This window comes from Aulostomus chinensis, chromosome 15, assembly GCF_037954235.1.
Source record: "Aulostomus chinensis isolate RoL2024-O1b breed Wild chromosome 15, RoL_Achi_v1.0, whole genome shotgun sequence".
NCBI lineage: Eukaryota > Metazoa > Chordata > Actinopteri > Syngnathiformes > Aulostomidae > Aulostomus > Aulostomus chinensis.
In genome coordinates, this window is record NC_141334.1 from 17,828,174 (window position 1) to 17,851,997 (window position 23,824).

At 43.8% G+C, this 23,824-nt stretch overlaps 3 protein-coding genes and 1 long non-coding RNA gene across 5 annotated transcripts; 2 read left to right on the top strand and 2 right to left on the bottom strand.

Moving 5' to 3' along the window:
• Nucleotides 1–5,706: 5,706 nt before the first annotated feature.
• Nucleotides 5,707–8,346, bottom strand: LOC147249013 (E3 SUMO-protein ligase ZBED1-like). The gene is made up of 2 exons (XM_086227063.1): nt 6,686–8,346; nt 5,707–6,491 (listed from the first exon to the last, which is right to left on the bottom strand). Exon 1 carries the CDS (start codon nt 8,128–8,130, stop codon nt 6,982–6,984), a length of 1,149 nt encoding a protein of 382 aa, XP_086083189.1. The 5' UTR covers nt 8,131–8,346; the 3' UTR covers nt 5,707–6,491; nt 6,686–6,981.
• A 2,190-nt stretch (nt 8,347–10,536) lies between these two features.
• Nucleotides 10,537–11,829, bottom strand: LOC147249014 (uncharacterized). The gene is made up of 2 exons (XM_086179117.1): nt 10,872–11,829; nt 10,537–10,688 (listed from the first exon to the last, which is right to left on the bottom strand). Exon 1 carries the CDS (start codon nt 11,827–11,829, stop codon nt 10,975–10,977), a length of 855 nt encoding a protein of 284 aa, XP_086035243.1. The 3' UTR covers nt 10,537–10,688; nt 10,872–10,974.
• A 3,263-nt stretch (nt 11,830–15,092) lies between these two features.
• LOC147249015 (uncharacterized) lies at nt 15,093–18,292 on the top strand. 2 transcript variants are annotated; one of them, XR_015119541.1, is made up of 4 exons: nt 15,093–15,510; nt 15,626–16,120; nt 16,316–17,789; nt 17,973–18,292. XR_015119541.1 is itself a non-coding variant. In XM_086227062.1 (3 exons), exons 1-3 carry the CDS (start codon nt 15,127–15,129, stop codon nt 17,684–17,686), a joined length of 2,250 nt encoding a protein of 749 aa, XP_086083188.1. In that variant the 5' UTR covers nt 15,093–15,126; the 3' UTR covers nt 17,687–18,292. The 2 variants fall into 2 exon arrangements, 1 of the variants encoding a protein (XP_086083188.1); XM_086227062.1 differs by having other exon boundaries at nt 16,316–18,292.
• Nucleotides 18,293–19,821: 1,529 nt separating this feature from the next.
• LOC147249016 (uncharacterized) lies at nt 19,822–23,543 on the top strand. The gene is made up of 3 exons (XR_015119542.1): nt 19,822–21,020; nt 21,097–21,291; nt 22,575–23,543. It is a non-coding gene; the product is annotated as an uncharacterized LOC147249016 (long non-coding RNA).
• The last annotated feature ends 281 nt before the right edge of the window (nt 23,544–23,824 follow it).

Here is a 23,824-nt window from a genome sequence, read left to right on the forward strand (position 1 = left end):
GCTCTCCTTTTCCGAGCCACCAGTTGTCCTGTGTTCCCTCCTTTGCTCGCCACCTGACCTCCTGCCTTCCTGCAGACATGATCTTGATTCTACCCCACGATCAAGAGTTTACAATGTAGACCTGCAAGTCATGAGTAGCACACTGCACTGTGTCACCTAGACATACTTTACAAAAAGGAAATTAATTCAGATGTTTGATAGCTTTACTCTTCATTTAGAAAGGTGTGTTACAAGTACATCAATAGCATAACAGCATAATGTTATGTATTATAATGTGAGGCTGCTGCCCCTTGGTTCTGCCCCTCTGTCACAAAGATTGTTCAATAGTTTTTTTAAGAGCTTCTTCCTGCCTGCTTGGACCTTTCAGCCGTTCCGTTTGTTGGTGTCTTGTACAATTCCTTCGAACAAAGTCAACTAAGTTCCTAATACTTAATTTTCATGAGTCTGTGATTCTGCTTTTATGTTGAAGGCAACATTTATAGATAGATAGAAAAATGTTGTTTTTTTACGAGAACTCACATCTTGTGGGTTTTTGGGGGCGTAACTTGTCAAGTGTACTGCACTGAAAGATGGAAACTAACAGAAATATATGTGCTTCATAGAACAGGAAATGTAACATCTTCTGAGGTCAAATCTCAACTACCAACACTTCTCTTAATTGTAGTGCACAAGGAACAGGAATACTGTCATTCATGTGTTCATGTTCCTAAATGTAAGTCAAATAGCCACTGACCTTCCTCTGAAAGCCTTATGGTCCGGATATATTTGATCCTGTTGGAGGACACCATGGTGCAGACTTCAGGAGAGAGGGTGTCCCAGCTGTCAAGGAAGTCTGACAGGTCCTTCACAATGCTGTCCAGCTGCATATCATCATCAAAGATGTTTGGGACCCACCGGCCTTTCAAAGAAAAGTGGGGCTTCTGAAAAGAAGAAGGTTTTCCTCAAGGCAGTCAGCATCTCTAATTCTCTGATTCCATAATTGGTTCATGGGTGTTAAACACATCACATGACTTTACATCACAAGGTGATCCTTCACTTTTTAAACGGATCAGGTTAAGTGTTTCCCTGTAATTTGATCATTTTTTGTTGCAAAAATGTTCCATAGGAATGGTAAATTTATTACATGTCAAGTAGAGACTTCCCTTTAGTTTATCATCTCCACCAGGGGTCCCCAAACTTTTTTCTGTGAGGGCCACATAACTTTTCCCTTCTCTGATGGGGGGCCAGTTTGTAACAGAAAAAGATCGCAGGGGTGCCTAAACGTAAAAATGTATTGTTTTCCAGAAAGCCACACTACCAAATAAAATGGGTTCTTCACAGAAAAAAAGTCAGGAAATATATGATGACACTACCAAATCACCCTCTCTGGGTCTAGGATTCTTTTCTGGGGGTTGCCAGATAGGGGCACAGACTGCAGAAGGGTGGAAGAGAATGTCACGTTCTATGCGTGTATGAAATAGTGACTGACTGACTGTGTTCACACCAAACGGCAATGCGAATTGTCGTGTCGCTTTGTTGGCAAATGACGCGAATATAAACATATTGATCCAGCGATCAAATTCGTGCGAATAAAGCAACGTGAAAATTCACGTCACGTTTGGTGTGAACACATCTTAATAGTTAACAATGAAAATACTTCCTAGCTCGCTATCAATTTTATTATCAAATACAAATACACACATATGGAAAAAAAATCAAAATGCGTCGCTGGTATTGTTCAGGGGGCCGGGCCAAATGTGGAGGCGGGCCGTGTCCGGCCTGCGGGCCGTAGTTTGGGGACCACTGATCTACACCACTGTGGTCCACAATGAAGGTTACAAGCTCTTCCTTTTTTTGCCACCTGGCTTCAACTGCTTCTGCTGCTTTGTCCTGAAGCGAGAGAAATACCAATTATTTTTCTACTAAAACCAAATTTCTCCATCAGTGAATGTCACCAGAGTTTGAAGATGGTAGAAGCAATAAGCTGAGCAAATCTGATCAACAGTCGTTATAGTTAGAATTCTTCATTGTGAACCAATAGACATGAATGTTGTTATTTTATGTTGGAAAAAGGAGAGGAAATTAAAGGAAAAACAGTTTTAGAAGTCAAGACAGTCTGATGCCACAATTAGCGGTCCATGCTTACCCTGATCATGACAATGTGGCTGACATTACACTCAGCCTTAAGTTTCTTCCTCATAAATGTGTCAACATTGACAAGTTCTCCCTTGCCAGGCTTGACGAGTTCTTCAAGGGCATCAAAAAAATGCCAGCCTTTCTCAGGGCCTCGTTTGTGGAATGCCACAAAGGGATTTCTTGTTCCCAGACGGTACGTCACTGCAGCTGGCTCGTACCTTTGTGGATGGTGAGAGTAGAGTGGAAAAATGGGATGAACAGTCACAAATTAATTCAAACATAACAAAAATAAATACATAAATAAGTCAAACCAGTGACAATAAATTATTGTATATAATACTAATATAATCCTAAGTGTGACACAGTAAACTTTAAAGTCTTTCCAGTACTTACTTCCCACCAAGAATTGTCACCAGGAGTGACAAAGTTGTAGGATGCAGCTTGTGACTGAGCTTGTCTTTGTGTATCACTGAGACCAGTAGAAGACATGGCTGTCCATTCACAAAGACACGCTGCACTGTCCTTTCAGTGCACGGGACAGGACCTCTGTTGAGATGAAAGGTAGAACAGAATAAACACTAGTAAACTGATTAATAGGGAGTAGATCTGTGGAACTGCATTTGAGAAGGATTTGTAGGAATGAAACACCAGTTTGCAGACTGGAGAATGACCTTTTACTAGGAGCTGGAAGGGATGCAGTCATCCACCTGTCAATATCCACCTGTAGAGTAGGGAAGTCCTCACACCTTGAAACAAATAAACAAAACGCTTGTAAGCTATGTAGATGACATTAAATATGACCAGTCTCTATATTTGTTAACATATGAGGACTGTATTTGGTGTTTTAGAATAAATTAAGTCCAGTCATTTGATTTACAAAACACATGTATACATTTTAATTCTCCAGATTAAAAAAATCCTTACACCACGTCAACACAGTTGACTCTTCTTCTCACGGCAGGACAAGCTGCATTCTTGCACCGTTGCAGGATTTCTGCTGTCGTGAGGAATTCAAGAGGACGTGCAACCATGTCTTCCTCTGTCCATACGCATCCCATGAGGTCCCTTTGAAGCGCCCAATGGTGTTTAGCCACAAGAATTTACCCTTAATAGGAATAAGTGGAAGACAATGGATGGATGGATCTTTTGTAGCACTGGGACAGACTTCACATCATTTAGATTTCCTGCTAGAAGTTTGTCTTCATCCGTGGATACCAGTTGCTTTGTATGGACCAGCATGGGAGACCATTGACCAGGCAGTCCTTTGAGTGTGAGGCGTTCAGGTAGGCGACAGTGTCGGGTGTGTTGTTCATGGCAACTGTGTTTAATTGTTCCCTGGACGTTGACATTTACAGGTATATCACCTTCTGTATCATCAGGGTCTTCTTCTATGGACAGGAAGTAAGTTGTACAACCAGAAAACTTGCAGACAGCCTTACCCCTCCAACAGACACTTTCAGTTTTTGGACTTGGACTGCATTTTATTTATTAGTCTTGAAGGACAGGACACCAAACTTGTTTACAGAGCCTATTTTGTGGCTCATAACATCAGCCAGCCTTCCTTCAAGGTTCTGTGTCCTCCTCTGTCAGCTGGCTGAATTGCTGCCCACTCCGTTCTTGTCAGGCTTACACTGAACTCTTGGGGGCAAGAGGGCAATTCTTTTCCAAAAGATAACCGTCTCTTCACCTGGTCCTTATCTCCAAACTCTGAGGTTTGGGTATCTGTGGTACATGAAGGACAGTGCCATGGGGATATGGCAGCAATGTCTTGAATACTTTGGAAGCCAACACAAACAGGGTGACACCAGTCTTTGCAGGCTCCATTGGGCAGACGGCTCATTAGGATCATTTGGCCGTCAACAAATACAAAATAAGGTGTCATCCACAAACAAAATGCTGTCAGTTTGAATGCACTCAGACATTTCATCTCCACTGGTTTCAGTCACAACCATTGTTTCTTCGTGTGTTTTCTTTATGCCTTCCTCCATTTCCAGTGGTTTCACAACATCTCTACTAACAGGCACCGTCATTATTGATGCTTTTTACAACACTGGGATCCACATGGGTCTCCTCTTGAACTGCTTCAGTTTCATACTGTTCCTTTTCTTCAAGTCTGTCCTTCATCTCAGACTCTCTTTTTTCCTCATCTTCCTGTTAATTTTCTTCAAGTCTGTCCTTCATCTCAGACTCTGTCTTTTTTCCTCATCTTCTTGTTAATTTTCTTCAAGTCTGTCCTTCATCTCAGACTCTGTCTTTTTTCCTCATCTTCTTGTTAATTTTCTTCAAGTCTGTCCTTCATCTCAGACTCTGTCTTTTTTCCTCATCCATCGTCATCTTCTGCTTATTCCTACACATTAAGGGTCGCGGGGGGTGGAGCCTATCCCAGCATCAACGGGCGAGAGGCGGGGTTCACCCTGGACAGGTCACCAGTCCATCAAGGGACCAACACATAGAGACAGACAACCATTCACACTCACAGTCACACCTACAGTCAATTTAGAGTATCAATCAGCCTCGTCCCCTCTTGATGTCTTTGGACTGTGGGAGGAAGCTGGAGTACCAGAGAGAACCCACGCAGGAACAGGGAGAACAAGGAGACTCCACACAGGAAGATCCTTTGATGGAGCCGGGACTTGAACCCAGAACCTTCTTGCTGTGAGGCCACAGTGCTGACCACTGCACCACCGTGCAGCCCCCTTTTTCTTCATCTTCTTGTTAATTTTCTTCAAGTCTTTCCTTCATCTCAGAGTCTGTCACTTGTTTCCTCACCCTCTTTTTTTCCTCAGTTGCCTTTTCACCAGTCACTTTCTGTTCATACCAACTGCTTGTGCTCCCTTGTATCACACTGATCATTTTCATAGTATTGAGAAGTACATGTATTCCTTTCTTTCTGCCTCAACAACACCCTTGTTCTCATGAACCTTCCGTCACTGTGCCATACAGTGTACAGCCATTTCTTTTTTTTAAATTCTTGTCCTTGAATATTTTTCCTGCCCACATTTCCCACCTGGGGTGATTCCAACGTATCTTTTGAGTAAGATTTTCCAAAGCTGACAGTTCAGTGAGGATTTGGTCCTGTCCTCCTGACTCTGTCCATAAATCTGGAAGGCTGTGTCTCTGACCTCTTCTTAATTTCTTCATTTTGAAGCCTTAGTAATGAAAGAAACATGTATTTATAATGGTAACTTGGAGTAGAAAACAGTGCTCACATGCAAACTTTTTTTTGCAGGGAGGGGCTGATCAGTATTTATCTGAGTGCTGTCAGTATTTATCAAATATTATATATTATATGTATATATATATATGTATATATATATATATATATATATTAGGGGTGTGCATTGGCACTGCCCTCACGATTCGATTCTACGATGCATTGCAATGCATCAAAATTCTACTGACCATAAGTGCTTTTTCACACACAGTAAAAAAGCAGCTTTAAGACAAGGCACTTCCTGAACTCCTGTGCAAACATGAATCAGTAATTACACTTACACTACCGTAACAACAGGCACCCAGCAATAAAAACATTCAGTTAAACACAGTAACCACTTATTACTTTGAAACTTTATTTCAAGTAGTAAAGTCAAGTGCAACATTTCTTAACAAAACAGAAGCTTAGCAGCTTTATGAAAATGGAAATTATATACCTGAGATGAGAATCCTATCTGGCAATCACATCAGTTGCATACAACAAAATATCAAGATGTGAAATGCCTTGTAAAGTAAACCAAAAATTGATTGAGTAGGCTTAGCCTACTAACAAATTTGTTCAAATAACTTCTTCTAAGTACATCATCAACAATCTGTTTCAGAGTGAGAAAATCTATAGTTTGACCTGAGCCTGCATCAAAACTTCTCAGAGTTCAGCATTTGGGAATTTCAAGGTTCTTGTGTAAGAACACAAGCTGATCAACATGGTCCGGTTTGAGAGTGCTTCTTTTTGCAGTGATAACATCTCCTGCAGTGGAGAACACTCTCTCTGCTGACACACTTGTCCCTGGGACGCACAAGTATATCTTTGCCAACCTAGAGAGGAGAGGAAATGTGCCCATATGGCGATGCCACCACTCCAAGGGATCCTCAGAGAGAGGCACAGATGGGGATCTACAGTACAAGTCCATTTCCTCCTCAGCACTGGCATCGACAGTCTTACTTTGTACTGCAGGTTCACCGATGTCATTGAATGCAGGTTCACCGATGTCATTGAAAGCAGGTCCCAGCAAACTCAAAAGCAGCGATGAGGCCCTTCTTCTGGGAGCAGAGGGGCCTGCTGAGTCGGACACATCATCCACAGACAGCAACTCTTCCTTGATTCCTGAACTTTCTGTTTCACGAGCCGCTTCATCTACTTCTGTCTTATGTCTCTTCTCATACTGTGTTTGAACAAATAAATAAGAGCAAAAAACAGCAGTTAGCAGCACTTTCTCAGCCAATGCTAACATCACAACAGATAACTATTTTTCTCAGTCTTAACATTTTGCTGACTATGTAGCTTCTTATTGAACATTTATTATTACAATTGAATTGAAATTTATTATGTGAGTTTTACAAGAAGAATATAAATTACCTCCAGGGATGCAGCTTCTGAAGTCACTCCTGCATAGACATCCAACCTCTCCTCCTCTGTCAGGAAAGGTAACCCCTTAAAGCGAGGATCAAGGGCAGAGGATGTGTGAAGAATTTTCTTCTCTGCCCCACTGTTGTACCTCTTAAGGAGATCTGTTTTGATGGCATTCTTCACATCGCGGATCAGTGGTTGGTCTCCAATAGTGTCTGACATGCTCTGGAGGAGTTGGGCATATACTGGTGCAATGAGGCTGACTGTAGGACTGCTCTCCTCTGACATAAAAACAGTGGCATCCTTCAATGTTTTAATGTCTTCACTGCTTCCTCCACGTTAGCCAGATCTGCTCTGCTGAGAGTCACGATGTCACTTTCTTCTACACTGAGGGCAGGTGACAGCAGGGTGGCATGCACTGCAGCTTGCAGTTGCAAAAACCTCTCCATCATATCATGAGCACTATTCCACCTTGTGGTGACATCGGTTATCAGTTTAAGAGGACGTGTCAGTTTAAGAACGATTCGCTGGTTTTCTTCAAATAGGTGCTTTGCCTTTGTGCTGCGGTGGAAGTATGCCGAGATACGTTGGACTCTCCCCAGAAGCCTGGAGACCGTCGGCAATTGAAGCGCCCGCTGTGCAGCGAGGTTCAACGTGTGCGCGAAGCACTTAACATGAGGGAACTTCCCAATTTCAGCAGCACTTATCATATTAGCGGCGTTGTCCGTCACCAGCACAACACTTTTATCTGTTAGCTGCCATTCCTCCACAACATCCAAGAGTAGACTCGCCATATGAGCACTAGTGTGGCTCTCGTAAACTGCTCTTGTCTGGAACACGTGTGATACAATCTGCCAATCTTCGCTAACATAATGTGCAGTAATGGTTCCATGGGAATCTGTTGCTACTGAAGTCCAGGCATCAGTTGTAACTGCTACACGACTGGCTTTAGACATGGATTCCATTACCTTTTCTTTGGTTTCTTTGTACAATGCGGGAAGCACAGAATCGGTGAAGGTAGCTCTTGTCGGTAGCTTATACCGGGGCTCAATTGTTTTAAGCATGTGGCGAAAACCCGCATTTTCCACAACAGAATAGGGTCGTAGATCCTTCGCTATGAAGCGCGCCACCGATCGTGTGATCCTCTTGGCTCTCTCGGAGTTGTGTGGCAATGTTGACACCAGTGACTCGTCACTTCTTGGCTGGGATGTGTCGACTTTATGTGTTGTTGTTGAAGCCAACTCAGGATGCCAACCATCAACATGGTTCGTGAAGTTAGTTGTATTTCCAACGTGCTTAATCTTCATGTGGCAGGTTTTACACACCGCATAAGTCTTGTCTAGTTTCCCATCAACTTCATAGAATCCGAAGTGTGCCCATATGTCCGCTTTCCAAACTTTGGGTGCGTTTTTAATCACCTGCCTTTCGCGGTCATCTCTCCGCGCTTCAGCCATGCTTACAGTGCTGCTGTTGCGCTAGCTAGCGCCGCCGCTGAGCATGTGGCTACATCGCGACGTTGCTCCGGAAATGCCACCAGAAGTAATTGAAACTTGACAACTTTATTGTTCTCTCGAGGCCCGAAAACAAATAGCGACATAATCGATTCAGGCACATTGCCGCATCGATGCTGAATCGGCCATGCCCCGCATTACGATGCATCGCCGAATCGATTATTGTTGACACCACTAATATATATATATATATATATATATATATATATATATATATATATATACGCGACCATAGCATATACACGCATATATACGCGACCATAGCACCCAGGATTCTGCCGAGGGGCTGCACCCACACATATTTAATTTCCCCCCCCCCCCCCCAATAATCCAAGTGCTAATTAAATTGTTTGTCCAAGTTATTTAATGTCTTAAAAAAGAAAAGAAAAAGAAGTACGGGTCATTATGGATCGCCCCAAAAAGTTTTATTCTTCAAAATGTTTAGTGCACTGTTAACTTAAAGAGGACACTTAGGAGTCTGGAAGCCTGTGATGTCATGCAGCCAAAACCAAGGTAACTGTAACTACGTATCAAATGAAGAAGCAGAAGCAAACAGAAAAAACACTGTAACAACCCTCAAATCAAAGGCTCGGGTCGTTGGCTCCTGCTGCGGGATGCTTCAACGTGTTCATATTATCAGAACATGATCTGTGGAGATGAGTCATTCTCTAAATTGTACGGGTAAGAGACGCAACCCTACCAGATGAAAGAAAAAGCAGTGAAATGTGATTTTGCATTTTCACAAATCAAATAAAGGTTTCACGAATCAGAGACTGTCTTTTTATGAGTCTGCCACCTCTGCAGGATAATCCAGTCCAAATTTGACAAGTCTAGGTGCAGTGGTTTTTCATCTGGACCTGGTCTAATGTGGACTAGATGAGGAAAAAAAGCAGTAAAATGTGGATTTATTGCATTTTCAAAAATCAAATACAGGTTTCACAAATCAGAAACTGTCTTTATATTTGTCTACCACCTCTGCAGGATAATCCAGTCCTGATTTGAAAAGTCTAGGTGCAGTGGTTTTTCATCTGGACCTGGTCTAACGGAGACTAGATGAGGAAAAAAAGCAGTGAAATGTGACTTTCTTGCATTTTCACAAATAAAGGTTTCACGAATCAGAGACTGTCTTTTTATGAGTCTTCCACCTCTGCAGGATAATCCAGTCCAGATTTGACAAGTCTAGGTGCAGTGGTTTTCATCTGGACGTGGTCTAATGTGGACCAGATGAGGAAAAAAGCAGTAAAATGTGGATTTATTGCAATCTCATAAATCAAATAAAGGTTTCACAAATCATAGACTTTCTTTTTATGAGTCTGCCACCTCTGCAGGATAATCCAGTCCAGATTTGACAAGTCTGGGTTCAGTGGTTTTTCATCTAGATCTGGTCTAATGTGGTCTATATGCCTGAAAAAAGCAGTGAAATGTGATTTTATTGCATTTTCACACATCAAATAAAGGTTTCACGAATCAGAGACTGTCTTTTAATGAGTCTGCCACCTCTGCAGGATAATCCAGTCCAGATTTGACAAGTCTAGGTGCAGTGGTTTTTCATCTGGACCTGGTTTTATGAGGTCTAGGAATACAACAGAAATGGAGGAGTATCCCCTTTGGCATTTTCACAAATAGAATAAAAGTTTCACAAATACATTCGTGGGTGTCAGGCAAAGTTCATGTTTTACCCAAAAGGTCTAAAATGTTTTCACATCAAAAAGTGTCCAAAAAAAAAGACATCAGTGCAGAAACAGTCGCCGTCCACGTTACGTTCACATCCCCTTGAAAGTGCTTGGTTTTCTTTGCATTGGTTTCACAAATATTAAAATGTTGGATGCATGGATTGGTTTTAATCCATGCAGGTCCCCTGTTCAAGAGTTTTCTATTCTTAAGAAACAACTGAACTGATATCAGTACTTCATGAGTACGATTGATGTCATGTATGTTTTGAGGCTCAGATCAAACAAGTGATTTCTATTAAATCACATTTCTTCAGTGGAAAAAAAAAATCTGAGGATCTTTTGGAGTGGAGAAGCTGATCTAATAAATACTGACTCTGGATCAGCACGAACCACTCAGAGCTGTGTTGAGAATATAGACCCCCATCAACAAACACAACCACTTCCATATGTTTGAAGGTAGAAAACAGGAATTACATCATGACTCCTTTATAATTAAACAATCCAATACAAAATGATGAATATCAGGGTTGTTTTTTTTTAATAAATAACAATTTACAAAATTTCACATACATTCACAAACACTGAACTATTAATGGACATCGGACACCAAATGAAAAGTTCCATGTTGTCCTTCTGGTCAAAGATGAAGAAAATGGGGCCCTGACTTTGTCCCCTCCCCTTCGTTCCCCTCATATGTGGCCACGTCAGGCCAGGTGTTGTCTGGCTCCATCTTTGGTATCCTGGGTTGGACTGTGAGCCCCAGGAAGAGGTGTCTGCTGGGCTCAGCTCCACAAAGGCCTGGTGAAAGTCCTCCATCACTGGTGCTTCCTTTTTTAGAAATGAAATACAATGGAAATTCATGAAGACAACCTTCTAATAATGATAATAGACTGGATCTGTTCTGGTTGTCACATACACATCTCAGCAGTCCAGTCCAAAAGGGGGAAATTAGGTAGATTATTCATTCAGACATCTTCAAACTTTCACAGGTCCAGCCTTAAAATCTCTTACCTGGTCCTTTTAGTGAAGAGGTTTTCCATGTCCGTCTCTCTGAGCTGCCTCCCAGACCAGGACCCTTGAGCCTGCTGCAGGTGTTGAGCCAAAGCTCTCACAGCTAAAACAGGGTCCTGGGTTTCCTGAGACTTGGGACATGGCTGGAACTTTTCAGAAGCTCGATCTCCTTCTTCAGGTCGAGCAACTGTTTCCTGTGAGCAGAGGGTTTCACCTTCATCCTCTCTTGCTCTTGTCGAGCCTGGATTTGTGCCAGCCTCAACGCAGATGCTGCCTCAGCACGTTCGGCTTCCTTCAGCCGCGCTTCTCCGTGCTGATACATTTCAGCAGCCTCCTGGCTTAGTTTCTCCCCCTCCTTGGCTTTTTTCATGACCTCCAGGGCCATGTTTGTCACGCTCTCTTTCTCTCTGTCCAGCTCCTCTCTCTGTTGCTTCAGAGTCTCTCTCTCCTGTGCCACAACCATCTCCTTCTCTCTCAGCTCTTCAGCACGACGCCTCAGTCCCTCTTGTTCCTGTGCCACTCTGCTGGCCTCTTGTTCAGCCTTCTCACGTCTTTCCTTTTCCTTGGCATGGAAGTTCTTCCAGTCTTCTGCCAGCTTCCTCTTCTCCTCTGCCCAGTCTTGCATCACTGTCCTGTACTCTGCTGTCACTTCTCCAAGCTGCTGCTCACTTTCACACAGCTGAGCTTTCACTTTTTCCAACTGGGTGGAGACATCGTTGCAGGTCTCACGCAGTTGTGTGTTGCTCTGGGCTGCCGACTCCTCAAGACACTTCACATTAGCCTTGTGTGTCATTTCCAAGACTTCTACGTCCTTTCTATGCTGCTGCTGGACACTCTGGAGCAACGTCTGGCTCTGGTCTCGCTCCAGTTGCAGAGCTTTTACCAGTTCCTCCAGCTGGAGGATACGAGCCTGATCCACTTGTCGCTGTTCAGTCAGTTCCGTGAGCTTCGACTGCATCAGCTGCTGTTGTTCTAACAGCTGCTGCAGATTTAAACAGCTTTGTCCTGGAACTGCTCCCTGGGTGTTCTTTCCTGTGGCAGGAGAGGCGTGATTGGTTGGGCTGTGCTGTTGGTGGTTGTTGAGGAACGGAAGAGTGTTGTCCTCTCTCTTGGACGGCGTATTTTTCGGTCCAAATATTCTTGCTGTCTATTTGTCCTCTCTCTCCTCATGACCCTTGAGGCCTGGTCTGTCAGCTCCAAACAGCTTGTCTTCTCCGTCCTCTGTCACTTGTCCTCTGGAGACCTCTGGCTTTGATTGTTTGGCCGTGTGTGTGGAGGTCTCCTGGAGGAACTGTCTGGCATCGCTGGCAAGGAATTCTTCCAGCCGGTCTCTTGTATTGCGGGATCGAGTAGGGGTGTTGGGTCTTGGTGTTTTCTCTTGGCCGAACACACTGTCATTATCCATCTTAAATCTGACAGTCTTCCTGCGGGGAACGATCCCCGCAGGGGTAGCAGGGGACTGACCAGGTCCATTTGTGGGGTTGTCGTTTGACAGAGTCTTCTCTGAGCCACCCTGACTCCATTTTCCTGGCAGTTTTTCCATCATCCTTAAACAAACCATGAATGAACTCATCTGAAGCTGACAGACTTTCAGATCCTTTCTGGTCGTTCATAGCAGGCTTGTTGTGGAATTCTCATTCTCAGGTCGAGTGGAAGATTTGGATTTTGAACCTGAAACACGAAACAGCCTATCTAGTAATTCTTTATTGGGACCTCCAGGTCCTCTCTTCTTGTCGCCTTTGGACATTTAAATGGTCGGTTAAATTTTTATCATGGTCACAAAAAAAATTCATTCATTCTTCACACATGGTGATTTATTTATTTTTTTTTAAATTTCTGGAACTACTTCCGTTCCATGGGCCACAGGAACAGGATAAAGTGAGCGAGGAGTTCCTGGACGACCAGCTCATGGACATCCCCATGCCCAAAGAACCTGCCACCATCAGTGTTGAGGAGTTGTGGGGGAGTACTTCCTCAACAAAGAGCAAGGGGAGAAATATTATGCAACACCATGTGTATAATCAATAAAACATAAGAAAAGCTAAGCATTGGAGCAATAGACACTCTTGGTTAGTTTTTTTTAAAGGTGAGCGGTTTGAGGCAGTATGGAAGGCTTTCAAAGATCGCCACATCTGTGCTTGTCCTCCCACATTAAAATGCTGATGCTGGGAGGGTGTTCTCCATGGTTGGTCTAAACAAGACCAAGAAATGGTTGGTTTAGAGCCAGTGTTACAAGCAGGAGCCACCAACCCCTGACCTAAAGGCCTCAAAGCAAGCCACAAACTCTTACAATTAACACACACACACACACACTGAATTAACACACATACACAAGCAGCAAAATGCTCATGTGAAATGTAACGCCGTTTTCACACCAAATGCGAATGTGAATTTCGCATCGCGTCATTCACGCAAATACGCTAATTTGCTCTCCTGCCCAAGTAACAAGTATTTCCTGCAACGTTTCTTTCCGTCATTTCACCATGAATATTCACAGAACTGTTGCGTTGTACCTGCCGTGGAAGGCAGAAATACGTCGGAAAACTAAACGCTGTGGTATCTGGGTTATCAACACCATGTAGAGGCGAGCTCAGCTCGGTGAACTTCACCGCTCAGTGAACCGAGCTCCTCCAGGGGCTCCGTGTGGATAACCGCCGCTTCAAGCGGTATTTTTGGATGACGACTGGCCAGTTTGACAACCTGCCAGCTAGGATCGGTGACAGAATTTCACGAATGGACACCAATTTATTCAACTGGTTCTTGTCATTTTGATACGTAGTGTCATATAGCACCTGGTTTTCCACACATTGCCACAATCAGCTTGTCCGCCATCTTGTCAGTCACAGTCAGCAGACATTGGGACATCCTCGAAGCTGATTGGCTGTCTTGACGCGAATTTTTCGCCAAAGTTCAATATTTTCAACTTGCGCAAATGGCTAATATTTCGCCTCGTGAATTCGCAACCTCATTCGCACCTGCTCGACTGAAAATTCGCATCATTCGCGCATTTGCATAGACTTTGAATGGAAACTGTTCGTGCGAATTCGCGTTAGGTGTGAACACACAGTAAAAAGTCAATAAATATTTTTGTTTGAATGAATTTATGCGTCGTTTGTCAGACATCCATCCCCACCTCAACAAAATCCCCGTCGTGGCCGGTAAAATCTCACAAAACTTGAGAGCCCTGAGTTATGTTTGTTTCTCCAAGCAGCGACTTGTCCGGGCAAACCATCCATGGTGCCGCCAGGGACGGATTCAAACGTTTGCTTCAAGTCATGGCACGTAACACAGACGCACGCCGAACACAAGTAAAGAGGCATATTTCATCATTTCATGATGTACCACTTGCATTCACGCTATCCACAGCAACAGCCGTATGGAAATAGCTACCTTCACTTCTGCAGCTCGACAGCAGCGGGAGCAACAGGAAGGTATCAGTCAGGTCTCTGTCCTGCTCGCTGAAAAAAACGCAGTCTGACACATGCGCAATTTGGAGCACAGCACTCGTGACTTTGGGGGATATTTTCCCCTATTTTTCCACGAACAATTGTTAATATTCGTGAAGAGGTCAAATTTACCCATAACTTTGTAATTCCTTGGCTGACTACAATAATCGAGTTAATTTTATACAGTTTGCATAGATTATATTTACCACTCTCATAAATCACTTCATTCACTGCAGGCACAGGGAAGATACGCAGACTCCACTTGTTAAAGGTGTTAAAAAAAGTTATTGTCACATATTATTCACACATATAATTACACTGGGGACGGCTTGTTCAATGTCAGATTTATGTGTTCACATGTGGTCCAGCAACATTAAAGCTTGAGATAAACTGGTATGATGGTGTCACACAGTTGGGACAGGGAAAAATGAATGAGCCTGGATCTGCACTCCAGGGTCGAGGACGTCAGAGACCGAAGAGAAACTTTACTGGCGTTTATCAAAACCATCAGAGGACCAAGAGAGAGAAAAAGGGACAACCAAAAGTAAATCAGTTGCTGCTTAAACACCGTTATTTAAAACGCTGCATTACTTCACCAAAACGGTGAGACATCTGTGTCAGAATTTGCTGACTCATCACTGGCAGTGATTTGTCAGTGAAGACAAATGACAGACGACATCACAGACTGACTTGGCAGGTGACAGCAAAACCTCTGATGTTGTGATGTCATGTATGAGACAACGGATCCAGAAATGCAGGATCAACAGTTCCTCACACAACTTTGAAGGCAACTGATTCAAAGTTTCAACATGTCCAAAGGCAGCAAGAAGAGAGGACCTGGAGGTCCCAATAAAGAATTACTTGATAGGCTGTTTCGTGTTTCAGGTTCAAAAGCCAACACTTCCACTCGACCTGAGAATGAGAATTCCACAAGGTCCACAAAACCTGAAAGCCACGTGAAACAGAAGGTCTTCAAAAGCCTTAAGAAACAGCCTCAGGAAGACAAGTCAGCCAGCGCTGACAAGCCAGGCCTCAAGGACAAGGCTCAAGGCCTGGGAGAACATGTGGGTCCATTAAGCCACACCCACCAGCAACCCACCCCTGACAGAGGGAAGAAAACCGAAGAGGTTTTTGCTGGACAACAGCAGACAATCAAGCCTCAGCTGAAGAATCTGACAGTGAAGCAGTGCCCGGTAAATACTGACCCATACACACACACACACACACACACACACACACACACACACACAAAGAATACAGTTCTTTTTATGTTATTACTGTTAACTTACATTATTTAATTCATTTCAGGATACTGCATTAAATGGCTTCCAGCTGAGCAGCAACAAGCCTGCTATGAAGGACAAGAACAAAGGATCTGAAAGTCTATCATCCTTAGATGAGTTTGTTCATAATTTGTTTAAGGATGATGAAAAAATAGCAGAACCAGGAAACGGAAAATGGAGTCAGGGTGGCTCAGAGAAGACCCTGACAAACGACAACCCCACAACTGGACCTGGTCAGTCCCCTGCAACCCCTGCAGGGACCCTTCCCCGCCGGAAGACTGTCAGATTTAAGATGGATGATGACAGTGTGTTCGGCCAAGACAAAGAACCAAGACCCAACACCTCCACTCGATCCCTCAACAAAAGAGACCGACTGGAAGAATTCCTTGCCAGCGATGCCAGAGAGTTCCTCCAGGAGACCTCCACACACACGGCCAAACAAACAAAGCCAGAGGTCTCCAGAGGACAAGTGAGAGAGGACGGAGAAGACAAGCTGAATCTGCCAGGGCAGCTGCGCCCGGTAATTCTGACCCATTTAAACCCCCATGTTAGCAGACAGACAAAGATACCTGGAGAAAAAGCAACATCCTATTTGTTCTCACTAACATCTCGTTTATTGAAGTGTACTTTAAGTGAAATATACTCGTTACAAATAATATTTATGCAGTCTGTTCAAGCAGTGAGTGTTTATTGTCCTTCTTTAACTTATTTTCAGAATACTGGACGAAATGGCTTCCAGATGAGCCCCAACAAGCCTGCTACGAACAACCAGAAGGGATCTGAAAGTCTGACAGCTTCAGATGAGTTCATTCATAGTTTATTTAAGGATGAAGAAAAACTGCCAGGAAAATGGAGTCAGGGTGGCTCAGAGAAGACTCTGTCAAATGACAACCCTACAAGTGGACCTGGTCAGTCCCCTGCTACCCCTGCAGGGATCGTTCCCCGCCGGAAGACTGTCGGCCAAGACAAAGCACCAAGACACAACACCTCTACTCGATCTCGCAATACAAGACACCGGCTGGAAGAATTCCTTGCCAGCGATGCCGGAGAGTTCCTCCAGGAGACCTCCACACACACGGCCAAACAATCAAAGCCTCTTCCGTTCCTCAACAGCCACCAACAACCCAGCCCAACCAATCACGCCTCTCCTGCCACAGGAAAGAACGCCCAGGGAGCAGTTCCAGGACAAAGCTGTTTAAATCTGCAGCAGCTGTTAGAACAACAGCAGCTGATGCAGTCGAAGCTCACGGAACTGACTGAACAGCGACAAGTGGATCAGGCTCGTATCCTCCAGCTGGAGGAACTGGTAAAAGCTCTGCAACTGGAGCGAGACCAGAGCCAGACGTTGCTCCAGAGTGTCCAGCAGCAGCATAGAAAGGACGTAGAAGTCTTGGAAATGACACACAAGGCTAATGTGAAGTGTCTTGAGGAGTCGGCAGCCCAGAGCAACACACAACTGCGTGAGACCTGCAACGATGTCTCCGCCCAGTTGGAAAAAGTGAAAGCTCAGCTGTGTGAAAGTGAGCAGCAGCTTGGAGAAGTGACAGCAGAGTACAGGACAGTGATGCAAGACTGGGCAGAGGAGAAGAGGAAGCTGGCAGAAGACTGGAAGAACTTCCATGCCAAGGAAAAGGAAAGACGTGAGAAGGCTGAACAAGAGGCCAGCAGAGTGGCACAGGAACAAGAGGGACTGAGGCGTCGTGCTGAAGAGCTGAGAGAGAAGGAGATGGTTGTGGCACAGGAGAGAGAGACTCTGAAGCAACAGAGAGAGGAGCTGGACAGAGAGAAAGAGAGCGTGACAAACATGGCCCTGGAGGTCATGAAAAAAGCCAAGGAGGGGGAGAAACTAAGCCAGGAGGCTGCTGAAATGTATCAGCAGGGAGAAGCGCGGCTGAAGGAAGCCGAACGTGCTGAGGCAGCATCTGCGTTGAGGCTGGCACAAATCCAGGCTCGACAAGAGCAAGAGAGGATGAAGGTGAAACCCTCTGCTCACAGGAAACAGTTGCTCGACCTGAAGAAGGAGATCGAGCTTCTGAAAACTTCCAGCCATGTCCCAAGTCTCAGGAAACCCAGGACCCTGTTTTAGCTGTGAGAGCTTTGGCTCAACACCTGCAGCAGGCTCAAGGGTCCTGGTCTGGGAGGCAGCTCAGAGAGACGGACATGGAAAACCTCTTCACTAAAAGGACCAGGTAAGAGATTTTAGGGCTGGACCTGTGAAAGTTTGAATATGTCTGAATGAATAATCTACCTAATTTCCCCCTTTTGGACTGGACTGCTGAGATGTGTATGTGACAACCAGAACAGATCCAGTCTATTATCATTATTAGAAGGTTGTCTTCATGAATTTCCATTGTATTTCATTTCTAAAAAAGGAAGCACCAGTGATGGAGGACTTTCACCAGGCCTTTGTGGAGCTGAGCCCAGCAGACACCTCTTCCTGGGGCTCACAGTCCAACCCAGGATACCAAAGATGGAAGGAGACAACACCTGGCCTGACCTGGCCACATATGAGGGGAACGAAGGGGAGGGGACAAAGTCAGGGCCCCATTTTCTTCATCTTTGACCAGAAGGACAACATGGAACTTTTCATTTGGTGTCCGATGTCCATTAATAGTTCAGTGTTTGTGAATGTATGTGAATTTTGTAAATAGTTATTTATAAAAAAAAAAACCCTGATATTCATCATTTTGTATTGGATTGTTTAATTATAAAGGAGTCATGATGTAATTCCTGTTTTCTACCTTCAAACATATGGAAGTGGGTTGTGTTTGTTGATCTGTGCCCCCCAACTGAGGACTCCATTGTCCTAGTGGGGGACTTCAATACTGACGTGGCCAATGACGGAGTGACCTGGAGAGGCATAATTAAGAGGAACATCAGGCCTGACCTAAACCAAGTGGTGTTAAGTTGTTGTACTTCTGTGCGAGTCACAGTTTGTTCAACACCATGTTCGAACACAAGGATCTCCATTGGTGTGTCCACTCTGGCCCTGGGGTGATTAGTTCACACTGATGGGGTTGATTGGTTGGCAGGTACCACGGTGGAACACTCTGGAGCAACGACTCTGGAGGTTTAACTAGGCTTGCCTGTATGATGAGTCAGAAATTAAGGAGAATTTCATCGAATTTAGATACAGCAAAGCTGCATAAATGTCAGATGGAAAAAAATTCTATGACGAAATGAAATTAGAATTTTGTTAAATTGAAATGTTGTAATTCACACTGTTAATAGCTCTCTGTTTTCTAATCATGAACAGGTAAGTGGTTCGGTAGGTTGTTTTTTCCAGCGCAAAAATGGGAGTCTACAAATACTCGCTTTGTCCCCAGATCTTAAAATCTAATAGCTGTCTCCCAGTGTTAATGGAAACAAAAAAATGGCCCTCATAAAAACTGTCTAATTTTGCTAAAATATTTCTCCAATTGACCGACAAAGAGCAAAACAAGGGTCAGGGTGTTGGTTCAGCATTTCTAAGGTGGTCCAAGCAGGTTGAGAAGCCATGTTGATCACCATTTTTCTACTGGACAGCTAAGCTAACGTTCTCTAACTTCGCTAGCTAAAGTTAGAATCTTTAGCCTCTGACAGGTTTCTGATGCTATTGTTAGTGTGAAAACATTATGGAATATTTTCCAATGAGTAGGACCACATGAATTATCTCTAATTACTGCTATTCCAACTCTGACCCTATGTGGTTTGTTGTGTTGTAGAGTAGCAAATGTCAGCAAAACACCGACTGACTAGAATGTATAGATGTTGTCATTTGAATCCTCAAAAAAAGGTCAAACTAGGCAACTGGACTCGTGAAGACGTTTTGCCTCTCATCCAAGAAGCTTCTTCAGTTCTAAAATTCTGGTGGGAAGTATCAGGTATAAAACCACCCCAGGAGGAGTGGTGGCAATTGAGCCTTTAATTTCTGTTTTTAAAGATTTATTATGATGTTCCCCCATTTCAAAAAATAATGTATTTGTGAGGACTTGAGGGTCTACACACTGGTCAGAGAACTATAAGATATGGCAAAAATATCATGGCGAAGACATGGGGGGCGGGACATTCAGCATAGTATCGCGATATTTTACGTGACAACGCTGTGTCGATACAGGTAAGTATGGATCTTTTATCATTATTGTTAAAAAAACGTTTCAATGCTGGACATAACATCAATTATTCAGTCAACTACATGCTGCTGCTGTCTTCATATGGGAAGGGGGGGGGGTTGAAGTCGAAGGGCGGAAGGGGAGAAGAAAACATTCATGCCTTAAATTGTTGTGGAAAACGAAGGCTTCGGCTACATGCTAAAGACGCTAGAGCCCTGCTCTGTGACTCCGTCCCAGCGCGATGTCACCGTAGGCCGTGTGGCCATTTCCACAACACCAAAAAGGAGGACACTTTGCGGCATTTAGTGAGAAAAGAAAAATCGCAACATACAACTCTAGTGTACTACCCACTACAATATAATTTACAATACCACAGTGATTCTGAGGTACGCTGTTCATCACAAGACAATTTTATCTATCATATATCATGATGTATGTCTATGTGTAAGTGAAAGGTGAAAGGTCTTTGTTCACACTATTTGAATTTATTCAATACATTCATCATTCAAAGTGCAGTGCCAGAACAGCAGAACATGTATGGTCTGAAATGTGCAAATAATAAATTTACATAAAAATAAATAAATGTAAAAAAAATACATTCCAGTTCTTAAATAAGTAAAAATCCTCAAGTGCACATGTTTTGAAAGCATATTTGGCATTAAATTGACATAAAAAATAAATTAATTAATGCAAAAAATACACATCCCAGGTCTTAACAACCATAAAGAACATTTGTTTTATGTAAACAACAAAAGACTGAGAAAAAACACCATGTAACAGGTGAATATCGACCTGAAAAATGTGTAAAAAATGTAACATATTTGTGTTTATGTATGTGTGAGTGCAGCAGTCCACCTGTATTTTAACTGATTTGTCCTCAGTATCCTGTTCTCAGTTTCCTGTTCTTCATTATGGCCTCAGCCCTCAGCAAAATCCACCTTCAGCTGCTGCAGCAGCTCAGGAGACAACAGCACCTTCAGGTTCATCATAGCCAAGCCTGCACTGCAACTAAAACCATAGCAAAAATACTGTTATCAACCTTCAAAAATCTGTATTGTTTTAAACCTAGTACATATTCATTTCATAAAGCCCATGCAGAAGTTCCTTTCTTAACTATAAAGCCCATGCATAGAATCAAAATGTTGCATTACAAGTGTTAAGTGTATATTTGTTTAATTAAATATAGTACACAAGTAACAAACAAAAGATGATAATATTGTACTCACCAAATAATTGATCCTCTATCTGAAATACTTCTGGCCTTTTCTGGCAGCATCCAAGAGTTTTTTGTTTCCAAGGAACTTCTGGTACATGCTTGTGCAGGGAAAGGTGAAGTTGACACAGACTTGGAGCTCTGCTTTAACGCTGTCCACATCCAGACGATTCCTCTCGTTTCTCCATGCAGATGCCATCATTGAGAAGACTCGTTCTGTGTGTGCGTTGCTGCATGGGATGGAGAAAATGTAGGAGCTGACCTTCCTGAGATTCACAAGTGGTCCATCTGCTTTGGAAAACAGTTTCAGATACCGCTCCAGCACGTGTGCTGACGTCCACATCACAGCGACACATCAGATCGTCTTTGCTACTTTTGCTTATGAATGTAAGCTCCTTTGACCATTCCGCGTTGAATGAGGTCCGTCTTTTCGGCGTGCTAACATTTAGAAACAAGACGACATAGCGGCTAACACATGGGAACAGGGGGCGGCTTGTTTACATTTTCAACCAATGAGAAATCAGGGAATTGAGTGACACCGCTTTTAGCCAATCATATTTTAAACCAATCACTGAAAGTCTTACATCATTGGATGATTTGCAGCGTTTCCTTCAAGTGCAACTCCGAAAAGGAGGACAAATAAGCGTCCGGCTTGAGGCTGCACAGGACGCCGGACAAGGCATTTAAATTCCGGACTGTCCGGCCTAAATCCGGACGTATGGCCACCCTATGTCACCGACACACCGCTTCCCAAACTGCACAGAGAAGTTAAGATTGAGGTTCAGGAGACTTCACGAACAGCAGAAAGAGTTGCATGAACGTGTGATGCGTGGACGTCGCGGGCAGTTGATTCACACGTGACTGTAACCGCACATCTTATCACGGAGGATTGCAGAAACGAGCCGCACATAAAAGTCACACTGGCGCAAACATCGTAAACCTGCTTCCAAAAGCGGCACACAAGTGGGGGATTGCGGAAAAAACTTTGTAGTTGAGGCAGACAACGGGTCCAACATGATCGTTGTCATGCAGTCAGCAGGATACCTGCATGTGAAGTTCTTCGCTCACTCCTTCACCTTGGCCTCTCAAGGGGCGACAAACCTGTCAGCCGCAGCCGGGCTTCCAGGGAGACTGCGTCGCAGCACTGGCTCTTCTCGACAGACGCACGGTGGCAAACCACTCTGGAGAGAATCAGAAAAAGAAGTGGGAAGTGCCTGTAGATGAGCTCAAGACTGATGGCAGCACGCGATGGAACAGAGCTGATGAAAGGCTCCAGCGGTTCCTCGACCAACAGCCCGTCACACGTGCAGCAGCCATCCCCCAATGTGAGGAACAACAGCACGGATCAATTTGCCCTGAATGACACGGACATTGGGAATGCCGGGCCTTGAAGTCCATGGAAGTGGCCGACCGTTCCTGTCCACAGAGGAAATCTGGTTGCTGAGGCTGGAACCCTTCAGGCAAACAAACGTTTAAAAAAATCCTTGAATGTTTTCCATCCTGGAAAAAAAAAACACCTCTCCTCTGTAGTCTAATAGTAATGAAGATTTAAGGAAATAGAAATGAACTGTCAATGTATTACGATGAGATAAAAGTACCACTGTCTAGCTCATTTATGTCTTCAAACTTGTTTGCTGCATATATTAAGATATGTATTGTGTGATTTACAGGAACAAAAGAGGCAGCAGACCATCAGAAACAAGAAGCCCAGGAACATCAGGAGGAACCTGATGGTCCCAGACCCTCCGCCATACCAGCCAAGATGAGGAAGGCATCCTGTGGGCTGGTAGACTTTCTTGGTCAGACTTATGGAGCTGTTGGAGGAGCCACACTCAAAAATGATCTGCCATAGCTGTAGAGGAGGTGAAGAGACACCAGGGGGTCACACCGCTGGGGCGTGGAGGAGACCCACTGAACTGGTGGAAAGGAAAGGAGCACGTCTATTCTTTACTGGCCATGCTGGCAAAAAGAAACCTCCATATCCGAGGTCCTAGCGTCCCAGCAGAAAGAGTCCTCTCAACTGCTGGAGACACTGGCACAGCACAAAGGAGCGCTCTGACATCAGGACATGTTGATCAGCTCCTCCTTCTGAGCAAGAATGCAGACGTTCGTTCAGTGGCCAAATGCCTTTGAACTTTGAGCTCCACGGCTGGCAGCAAACAGCAGCACAGTTTATTTACTGTATTTTAATGTAAAAGTGCATGTTTTATTTTATTTTTCAATTTAACAGTAATTTACAGCTGCTGAAGCAGCTTCTTCTTTTTTTTTTTTTGGTCAAGTTGCATTGTTGACAGTACTTGTGATCCTACAGACGCGGTCCGGCTCAGTCCAGTTCATCATTTGTCACAGCACAGAGGACCACTCTGACATCAGGTTATGTTGAGCAGGAATTCTGACAATCAGACATTCAGTGTCCTTGAACCTGGTCGGCCCCAAGGCCAGCAGCAAACAGCCTCACATTGTACTTTGAGAGGATGCCAATGTTTGATTTTATTTTTTGTCAATTTAACAGTGATTCACTTCACAAAATTCCCCGTCTGGTGAAGGAGCTGCATTTTGTTTGGTTCAAGTTGTATTGTTCAAAATGCTTGTGATAGCTGATAATACGGCCCAGGCCTCCCACATTTGTATTCATTGAAGTTGGACTGTAAAAACACTGTCAAGTCAGCTAAATAAAATGATGAAGTTCAATTTGTTCATCTCACTTCAATTTCTTTTACATTATAAAACAGATGAATTCAGATAGTTTTCCTTTAGATATAATTTCAAGTTGAAAAAGGGTAATAAATCACATCATGCTGCAAGATATCGTATCACAATACTCTCATCGCAAAATATTGAAAATGGCAGTAATGTAGTGGCTTGGGTATCGTGGTGTTGTATCAAGGACCTCTGGTGATTCCCACCTCTAACAAGTCAG

Coding starts and splice junctions, on each gene's coding strand:
- LOC147249013 (XM_086227063.1), bottom strand. CDS start 8,130: ATGGCTGAAGCGCGGAGAGATGACCGCGAAAGGCAGGTGATTAAAAAC.
- LOC147249014 (XM_086179117.1), bottom strand. CDS start 11,829: ATGCAGTCGAAGCTCACGGAACTGACTGAACAGCGACAAGTGGATCAG.
- LOC147249015 (XM_086227062.1), top strand. CDS start 15,127: ATGTCCAAAGGCAGCAAGAAGAGAGGACCTGGAGGTCCCAATAAAGAA. Junction 15,511..15,625: donor TGACAGTGAAGCAGTGCCCG/GTAAATACTGAC, acceptor AATTCATTTCAG/GATACTGCATTAAATGGCTT. Junction 16,121..16,315: donor TGCCAGGGCAGCTGCGCCCG/GTAATTCTGACC, acceptor ACTTATTTTCAG/AATACTGGACGAAATGGCTT.